Here is a 10,772-nt window from a genome sequence, read left to right as displayed (position 1 = left end):
TGCGACACAATTCGGGGGCCGTGGCCGTCGGACAACTGGACTGATTCGGACAAACCGCAGAATTTTAAATAAAAATTTTGTCGCAAGACATGCAATCATATACACCAGGAAGAAGAAGGTGAACTCTGGTGTACCTCAGCGTGGAAGCGACACATGCAGGAAATTGGACACATGATCTTAGTGAATTGCGGCAGACTCGAATCCTCGTCGGACAACGCACCTCGGGGAATCGCGACGTGACGGGTAAGTAAATGTGCCCCTATATCTCTTCCATTTCCATTCCTCAAATGAGAACATTTTTCTGGACATATGGCTGATTGTCCTTCTGTAACAGAGATTATATAACAGTCTAAGTACAGTAGTTTCCGCCAGCACGTCCCTTCAGACTGTACGAGACGTCTGGAGATGTGGTTATAGAAGGAATTCCTCATATTCAGATGAGTAATCAGTTCCTCCGACAGAAATCAATTCCATGAGCCGGATGGAAAATACATTCCTCCTCACAGAATTACATGTGTTCCTTTCCTCCGGAAAACTATTACATTGCCATCTAGTGTCCATAACCCAGGGATTCCACAGGGAAAGGTAGTGGGAGGAAAATATTTGGAAATCGTCATCATCTTAGCTACTGCCCATCCCAAATAACGCAACCAATGGGATGCAACCAGCCGTAGCTAGCCCCTATATATGGGCAGGGTGAAGGTGAATGAATACACAGAACTCAAATCCTTACAAGTTGGAAATCTGCGAATCTCAGATCTGAGGACATGATGATGATGTGTGGACGGAGCCTGCTGCCTGCCCTGTGCACCTTCCTGCTCTTTCATACAGTAAGTCCTTCTATGCTATAGTCTATGCAGGCGACATTATATAGATCTGTATTATAGGGGGGCTATAGGGGAGCTTTCACATTTGTAGGTTTTAAATCTGGAGTTTTATGCAGTTTTAAGTCGAAACAGATATGTATCATAAATTGAGATAAGTATTAAAGAAGGAGTCTATTTTTATACTTTTCTGCACCCACTTCTTGTTCACCAAGTAATGGGCGCACAATTTGTAGGTGGGTTCTCATTATCCAGTTTTGCCAGGATTTTTTGCAATTTGTGATTTTTACTGCAAAAATGTGGCAAAAATGTTGCATGGAAACCCATAAACAGGATACATCCAGATAGTGTGATGTGTGTGTTCACCTGTGCCATATAGATGCTCGATATTCTAAAAATCAAGTGCCTTTTGGGCGCTCAGGTGCAAAGGGCTGTATTGGGCGGCAATATTCTAATACATTTTACCTCTTTATAAACCACACTTGGTTCTGCTTTGAAAACTGCATAAAAAATAATCCTGTAAATCATTCACGCAGCTTGTGTTTGTTACAGTGTATCAGTATAGGAAGGCATAAGGCCAGGTAGGTCACACCGTTACTGATGACCTAAACGGAATTTAATTTTGACAAAACTCAAGTGATCTAGGTCAATCTAAGTAAAAATGTTTTTTAAGTCTTTCATTTTTCCATCCACTGACAGCAAACAAAGATGTTGAAAAACAAAGGGGCAGACTTATAACACGGCCCTAGCAAACTGTCTTTGCTGACCAGAGTAACCAATAACTGCACAGCTTTCATTTTTCATGAGCAGAATACAAAATGAAAACTGAACTGTGATTGGATGCCATGGGCAACAACAAAGGCCATTTTCATTTTACCATTCTACATTTTCACAGATCTCCTTCAAAGAATTCTCACTTATCAACATTTGCCTCAGAGTTGCCCATAGCGACCAATCACAGCACAGCTTTCATTTTTCCACAGCAGATAATGAACTGAGAGCTGGGCTTTGATTGGTTGCTAACGGGGAACAGTAGTTTTGATGAATGAGGCCTAACATTTAGTAGTAGAAAATTGTAAAATACTGTATAATAAAGGGTCATTGGTACAATAATAATAATGTGCTATGGGTAATGGGTTACAAGTCTAAACTTGAGGCTTCCAGAGGGGGATAACTAAATTTTGGACTTACAAAAGGCCTCACAAACGTATAATGCGGACGTGTTCTATGCATTTTTTCAGCGGCTAGCACACGTCCCCATCTACTTCTATGGGCTCATGCCCACGGCCATGTATTCCACCTCACACACCGATGACCCGCAAGGGACCACTGGCCCGGTGCTTGTGGCCTAGAAACACCACAGATTTTGTACGCATGAGGCCTAACTCATGTGATTTGTATAGTAACAACCCATATACTGGGGGTCCCATTACAGGGAGCCCCACTGATCCCTAAGAATGGAGCAGGGGGGTTTAGACATGTGTCATGTCATTCAGTGCCTATGGGACCAATGGAAGTAGAGCTTGACACTTTCATTGGCCTCATTGTCAAAAAATGGGGTGGCTCTGTACATGGTGGACCGATGTCCTACTTAACCCTTTTTTAAGAAAAGCCATTTATTTCTGTAAAAATATACTTTTTGGGACATGTACTCCCTCAGTTAATGAACCTTCTATGTTATAAATATGTGACCTATGAGCATTAAATATAATTTCTCTATGTTCATCCTGCAGGCCATCTCACAGAAATGCCCTGCGCAGTGTGGACCGTGCCCAGACGAACCCCCAAACTGTGCCCCCGATGTGCCCATCGTGCTGGATGGCTGTGCCTGCTGCCCTGTGTGTGCCAGGCAGCAAGGAGAGCGCTGCTCTGAAGTAATGCCATGTCAAGAGGACCTGGGCTTGTACTGTGACTTCAGCGCAGAGCCACAGGGTGATGTGGGCATATGCATGGGTAAGTACAAGGGCAGCCTCAGAGCTGCTGCCCCTAAATACACTGTTTTCATGTAATTAGAATTCACATCCAGAGCTGCAGCCAGCGGAACTTTGAATGCAGCTCTTTATGTGACTAGAGTACAAGTCATATTACCAGTAGCATCAGCTTTTGCTGTAGTGTTTTGCATTTTCTAAAAAAAATTGTGTCATTAGGATGGACATTCTGCTATTTTACTCCTTATATTAAATCATTGTTTTTTTAATATGTTTTCTCCCATTAGTGCTGGAAGGAGGGAAATGTGTCTTCAACGGTGCCCTGTATAACGACGGTGAAACCTTCCAACCAAGCTGTAAATACCACTGTACGTGTCAGGATGGGCAGATTGGATGTGTCCCCAGATGTAACCTGGATCTGCAACTTCCAGGACCTGATTGTCCCTTTCCCAGAAAAGTCACTGTCCCTGGGGAATGCTGCGAGAAGTGGGTGTGTGATTCCAAAGAAGAGGTTGCATTTGGAGGCTTCGCTATGGCTGGTAAGATCTCTGTCATTTTAATTTGTATGCAAACTTAAAAAACAGAAAACTAAATTACAGTACTGATCCTGAGTTGCAGCCTATTTGATACTTAGAGCTGCACTCACTATTCTGCTGCTGGTGGTGCAGTCACTGTGTACATACATGACATTACTTATCCTGTACTGATCCTGAGTTACATCCTGTATTATACTCCAGAGCTGCACTCACTATTCTGCTGCTGGTGCAGTCACTGTGTACATACATTACATTACTTATCCTGTACTGATCCTGAGTTACATCCTGTATTATACTCCAGAGCTGCACTCACTATCTGCTGCTGGGGCAGTCACTGTGTACATACATGACATTACTTATCCTGTACTGATCCTGAGTTACATCCTGTATTATAATCCAGAGCTGCACTCACTATTCTGCTGCTGGTGGTGCAGTCACTGTGTACATACATGGCATTACTTATCCTGTACTGATCCTGAGTTACATCCTGTATTATACTCCAGAGCTGCACTCACTATTCTGTTGGTGCAGTCACTGTGTACATACATGACATTACTTATCCTGTACTGATCCTGAGTTACATCCTGTATTATACTCCAGAGCTGCACTCACTATTCTGCTGCTGGTGCAATCACTGTGTACATACATGACATTACTTATCCTGTACTGATCCTGAGTTACATCCTGTATTATACTCCAGAGCTGCACTCACTATTACATGACATAGAATACAGTTCTAAGAATACATGTTCTTGTATTTTACAGCTTACAGACCTGAGGCCACGTTGGGAGTAGATATGGGCACCAACTGTATCGAGCAGACGACAGAATGGAGCGCTTGCTCTAAGACGTGCGGCCTGGGACACTCATACAGGGTGACAAATCGCAACCGCCGCTGTGAGATGCAAAAACAGATCCGCCTGTGCATGGTGCGACCATGTGATGAAGACACTGAGGGGCTGATAGAAAAGGTATATATCCTATATTCAGTAGAGGTTGGGTAGAGGTTAAATCATCTTCTGTTCTTCTGTTCTCCATTATTCCTGTTTAACATTGTCATGTTCTTTCCGTGAATACAGATAGTATGTCGGCCATATTTCCCAGAGTAAACAATGCGCAGTAATTATCTATACTACTACCACCAGAACAGTGGTCTTGAGGGGGGGTGGGAGGACTCCTAGAATTATGCTAGGAGTCTGGGTCCATAACAGGGTTTAGTCTGGGAAATATGTCAGTCATATGGTTCATATATCAGGGACTGAATGTGCTAAATCAGCCTCATGGGAAATATACTTTTTTTGTGTCCTCTCCAATGCAATGAGGATTTTACTAAAATTCTTATTACTTCCTTCTCTTCCAGAAAGGGAAAAGATGCGTAAGAGTGAAGAAGTCCGAGAAAGCCGTCCATTTCGAATATAATAACTGCGTCAGTGTACACAGCTACAAACCCAAGTTCTGCGGTGAGTGCACGGACGGCCGATGCTGCACCCCCCACAGTACCCGGACCGCCCAGGTGGAGTTCCGCTGTCCCAAAGGCAGAACTATGAAGAAACCAGTGATGTTCATCAACACCTGCGTCTGCCACAATAACTGTCCCCGCGACACCAGCCTCCTTCAGACCGACAATGCCAAGTTCCCCAGATTGACAAGATATTAGGTCACTTATTACGAGACGTTAAGGCCTAACCCCACTGCTGTAAACGAACCCGTAATATAATCCCTATTACCGACTGCTTTCATCGCAGTCCCCCTCTGCAGGACGTGGCACCTAAAAACCATGTGACTTTCATATCCTTTAAAGGTAAAGGAAGTTGTATCTGCTGTACAGTACACTGCCCCCAATGCTGCACAGACTTGTTTCAGGCCCCTCCCCCAACAGGAAGTAGAAGACAGGAAGTGGAAAAGGGGGGGGGAACACGGCCAAATTCTGCGCCAATCGTATAGCGAGAAGCATAAATGTTCCTAATGGAGATCCCTTTTTATGATATTGAGTGTCTTATGAACTTAATACATTTTCTGTCTAAACATCACATTTTTTTTACAATATTTTATACGATCCTTGTGTATTTGTTTTTCTGTACATATTGTAAATTATTATATATTTTTACTGAGTATTGAGTATGTCCGAGCTGTTATATGACTTTAAAGTAGAATACATTTGTATTGTGTAACGGAGGTTTAAAGAGGATCCCCCACCAGTTCTGGAATATCTTTTTTTGAGATCTATTGTTCCTTAATTATTACACTTCTAAATAAGTGAATAAACTGACAACTGGATAACCTTTGTCAATGGGGTGTGTCTATATACAGTGTCACTGTCAGCACTGATTGGACAAGGTCACACTGTGCAAGGACACACCTCCAACTGGTAACACCCAGTTGTCATTGTATTCACAAATTTGTAGGAGAGATCCACTTTAAGTCATGAAATATTATTTAACTGTGTATTTTGAGTCATACGTTTTGTGGCAAAGGGAATTTTTACCTTAAATAAGAAATCTCAATGTTTGGAGGTTTCCTCTTCAGCAGGATGACAACCAACATGGCTGCTCTTGCTACTCCAACCAGAGTTGCCACTATGATCCTACATGGAGGAGCATGAGGAGATGAGTGACAACCTTATGGGAGCTGCAATGATGGGAGTGTTGGTTGTCATCTACAGGTGGAGTCATCACTGTGGGGGAGGTTGCTCTGTCATTTTTGGTTGATATCTGCACTTTTGGGAATTCTTGGAATTTGGAGCAATCTGTATTGACGACTACTGTAGGTGACATCTCACTAGAGATCTGGGAAGCCCCCAAGACTGAGAAGTTGGCTCATTCCAGTTGATTCTTTTTGCATATTTATATTGTGACTTCTGTCGTATTTTGTCTTGTTGGTTAAAAAAAGAGGGTTATTTTATTTCTAAATGTTGTGTAAAGCAAAATTCTATTTTTTCTAATAAATCAGATATTATTTGAGTTGTTGGTATTTTAAATACAATATATAAATACAATTAAATAAATACAATTTTAAATACAATATATAATTTTAATATAATATAATTTAATATATCATAATAATATCTTTTAATAAGATATGATGTGTGATGCCGTTTCCCCCCTGCGGGCTCTATCTGTAATTCTTAGGTGTACTTTAGCTGGTGGGTGAAACTAACTACTACTACTACTCCTATCCTGTATATACGGGCACAGCAAAATACAACTACTCCTATCATGTATATATGGGCACAGTACTATTACTCTTATCCTTATCTTATACCCCTAAAAACACAACTGACAACACAAACAAAACATCCTATATATATATATATATATTAACCCAAATAAATTAAAGCATGTACATCACCTGCATAAATAATTAGGCCCCCCCTCTTAGAGAGTATATAAAGGCAGAACCCCACCATATACAGAATACTGTATACAGGCAGGACCCCCATAGATGGTATATACAGGCATGACTCCCCCTATAATATATACAGCCAGGACCCACATAGATAGTGTACACCTAGGCAAGAAACCCATAGGTGGGATATAAAGGCAGGACTCTCCACCCATAGTATATAAAGCTAGGATCCCCATAGGTGGGATATACAGGCAGGACCCACCCATAGTATATACAGCCAGGACCCCATAGATAGGCAGGATCACCCCTCATAGTATACAATGCCAGGACCCCCATAGTATATACAGCCTGAATCCCTAAAGATAGTATACATAGGCAGTCCCTCCCCCAATGCCATAGATAGTTACCAGCGATTTGCTGCCGCCCTCAGGGGTCCTTGATCTGCCGCCTGAGGTGGAAACTTTATCCCACCTCATGGCAGATGGGGCCCTGTATTTAGTAGCAGACTATCTTAAATCAGCGTGTCCGTGTAACCTCCCCTATCCTTTAGACAGCTGCACTAAAGCCTTCTCCAAAGATCACAGGCTGAAATGTAAAAAGCTGGGGTGTGATCATCATATTTGTTGGGTGGCCGACAGCATACACAGGTCACAGGGTATGACCTTTCCTTTGACAGGCTTCGTCCTGAAGCCTCTAGATCCCCCTCCTTTGACCTAGTGTTAGTAGCCATTTCTCACAGGAGTTCATTTCATCTTGTGCTAAGGGCAGATCTTCATCTCCAAGCTAGGCCTCATGCCGAGACTCATGCTTCCTGTTGTGACAAAACACAGGTAGACCTCCCCTTGTCCAGCTGTACCATTCATCCTAGTCAGAGAATCGTGGTCATCTAGGTATTGTAACCCAGAAGGGCAATACAACTGATGTCAAGGAGGTCTCCACAGCTACAGGTAGGTAGGCCAAACCAATTACCTTGTCCCTTATTCTTCATGGTGTAACGTAGACTGTTAAGAGAAGTTGTAGCAGAAGGTTTACTAAAGAAGGGTCTACTGACACCATGAGGCTAAAGTTTATATGATAAATTGGCTCAAATATATGAAAACTGGTACAAATTGCCTTTGAGCAGTTTGCCTCACTAATGTGCACTTTGCGCAGATGATCCAATAGTGGTGCAAATGGCATTGCTTTGGGACAGTGTGCACACAGAAGTACCTTTTATTTTTTGGTGAACATTGTCGGTTAGTTTGGAACCTTCTGGGCCAGTGATGGCAAACCTTTTAGCGGCCTAGTGCCCAAACTGCAACCCAAACACCCCCCCCCCTTATTTATTGTGAGGTGCCAACCAAAAATTAAAGCAGTGACTTATCGCTCCCTTTTCTTCAACAATATTCGATCATATTGGCCTCCTATGGACAAGATAGAAAATTTGCATCATTTTAGCTTCTTTCCAGTGTCCCTCTGTACACAGAGAATTTTGGGGCCAGCAGGAGGTCCTCCAAAGATAATTCAGCCCTGTCTACTCCTTCTCCCTCTTCCTACAGTCTCAAATAGTGAAGTATGAATCACTTTAATATATGACTGAAAGCAGCATCTTTTAAGTTGCTTGAGACTGCAGGAAGCAGTCCTGTGTCCTCTCTTTGGGTCCTGTCCGCTTTGCTGGGGCGATGGCCTGGGTGCCCACAGAAAGGGCTCTGAGTGCCACCTCTGGCACCCGTGCCATAGGTTCGCCACCGCTGTTGTAGGGATTAGGGGCCTGTGGTGATAAAAGATTTGGGGCTCCTTGGTTCAGGACCTTTCTTCTTTGGGTCAGTGACAGTTGGAGAGGGTTCAGAGAGTCTACAACACATTGTCTGGGGATTGTCTGCAGGACGTTTGGGGACAGCTGGATTCCCTTTGGTACCTAAGTGGCTGGCTGAGCACGGCCTAGCGCTCGGCGGTGTCACAGTCCCTGGGTACCCGAAGAACAGAGCTCGTCCACGCCGAGCAGGTATAAAGCAGGTAAATAGAAGGAGAAGAAAAGAGAAGGAGGTGCTGAGAATGGCTAGTAGTTCTCCCTGGGGCACTCCCGATGGGTGTGTGAGGATCCCTAGTTTGAAGGTAGATAGAAGGTCCTTGTTTTTATGCAGCTTTGGGGAGGGACCACACAGGCACAAGGGATGTCAACCATAAACTCACAGTTTCTTTTTCAGAACATTTCTACTGGTCCAGGTCTCTGGTTGGATAGCGTTCGGCTAAGGATGCTCACAGCTTGGTATTGAGGTGGCTTCAGGCTGGAGAGATGGATGGATGCTTCAGGCTTTTGTAGGTAGAGTCCTACAGGCCTGGTATCTGCAGGCCATGTAGTCTCAGACATATCTGCTTCTCAGGAATCAATCTCAGAAAGAACCCAGAACTTTCCAGCCACACAGGGTTTTATAAACGTCCCTTAGGAGTTGTCAGTTCAGAGGTTATCCAACCAGGACCTTTGTAACAATTTGTTATCAACATTACATCTCCTTTGTTAACATTAATACCATTTCCTATAAACAGCAGATGGCACAGAGGTGATTAGGCTCTATGGGACACATATGATCTAACAGGAGCAGTATGTAGTAACGGCCAGGCCATTACAGGACCATAGGCCCAGACTATGTCCAAAGACAGCCAGCATCTGCAACAACCCTGCCAATGCATAGGGTGGGTGGTTGTTGTGAAAAGTGCCCTCTCCTTGTCAAGCACTGTATGATGAGCCTGCGCAACTCACTGTAACACAACCTGGAAGCTGATTGGAGAGTGCTAGTATAAAAACCCCTGGTGGGCGGGAGCACATAGTCAGTTAAAGTCAGGTCTAGTGAGTCAGAGAAGGCAAAGGAGAGTGCTGCACCAGCCAGTGTCACTCTACCCAGAAGCTGCCTGACACCTGTAGCCAATCAGGAGACTAGGCCAGAGCAGAGGTCCACTATCCGGACTCAGTTCCATCTACCCACCCAGCTTGAAGTTCATACCAGGCTGTAAGCAACCCTTCCTGTGGACCAGCTATCTCCCTCCAGTTTTCCAGCTCTGCTGAACCTGCTGCTGATGTTAGGCCATTGTCTGCTGACTGTGAGTTGATTTGCACAACATGCCTCTGTGTGATCCCTGGATCAGGCTGCTTCGCCATCATGGGTTCCCTGTCCTCCATCATCCAGGGATCCAATATACACGTCAGGGGTTGCCCCAGGGAGAACCAGTACATCAGCCTCTTCCTCCATATTTCTTGCACACACCACCTGCTGGAGAGATGCTAGGCTATAGGACAGCCCTCCGGTCCCCATACCAAGCACCGTGACATCAGCGCGCCCAAGGCCGCACTAGCCACCCACTCCGGTATTCTGGGCCCCGGCTGTCTACAAACAAGGAAAGAAGGCCAGGCCCCGCTGGGGGATGTTGCACATCACTACCTCATCACAACCGGTCTTCTACGAAAACATCAGCAACAGGAAATGTCACAGGGGAGCTACAGGTCAGCACTGGTCAGCACTCAGTGGGAGAGATTTCACCTGGAAAGAGAAGCCACTGAAGCACAATCCTGATGCGTTCTGAAAGATAAGATTATTATCTTTAATATGACACCACGCGTGTCCAAGTGCTTTAGAACCGAAGAGTGGAGCAAATAAAGTGACACTCTTCCTGCAACCTCTTAACTTGACTCATCTCAGGCAGAAATGGACTCTTCTCTGTTCTTTTGCATGTGACTTTGACAGAGATTTTTTTTTTTTTTAGAAGTAAACAGGTGAGATTTCTCATAAAATGGGGAATTTTATGTCTGACATCTGGTGACAGCTTCTCGCTTACATGTGGATGATAAATAGTAATGTATGTAATTTCCTATAGCAGAAATATCCTGCAATCAAAGGAGATTTTACACATTATACGTATTGCCCTTACTATTACCCTATTACCTCTCAAGGTGACAGGCCTGTTACTTTTATGGGATTCTGTGGAGCTTTATGTACAATGTATATGTCTCCATATAAAAGGAGCAGATAGCTCACAGCTTTAGGGAGTCTCATGCCAAGAGCAACCTGCACCCGTAACACTGCGAGAACATTGAAAAGTGTCATACGCCATCATGTGGCCATGTATACACACTACAAGTCATAAGCACATATTTTAACTATACT

General features: G+C 43.9%; 1 protein-coding gene across 1 annotated transcript; it reads left to right on the top strand.

Annotated features, from left to right (window-relative positions):
- The first annotated feature begins 678 nt into the window (after positions 1–678).
- On the top strand, positions 679–6,248 carry CCN3 (cellular communication network factor 3). Its single transcript, XM_072151276.1, has 5 exons — positions 679–830; positions 2,558–2,777; positions 3,040–3,291; positions 4,054–4,259; positions 4,649–6,248. The coding sequence occupies exons 1-5, from the start codon at positions 768–770 to the stop codon at positions 4,943–4,945; spliced, it is 1,038 nt and encodes a 345-aa protein (XP_072007377.1). The 5' UTR covers positions 679–767; the 3' UTR covers positions 4,946–6,248.
- The last annotated feature ends 4,524 nt before the right edge of the window (positions 6,249–10,772 follow it).

The sequence above is a fragment of the Engystomops pustulosus genome, chromosome 5 (assembly GCF_040894005.1).
Source record: "Engystomops pustulosus chromosome 5, aEngPut4.maternal, whole genome shotgun sequence".
Lineage (NCBI taxonomy): Eukaryota > Metazoa > Chordata > Amphibia > Anura > Leptodactylidae > Engystomops > Engystomops pustulosus.
The sequence above is the reverse complement of the archived record's forward strand: the minus strand, read 5'-3'. Positions and strand labels throughout refer to the sequence as shown.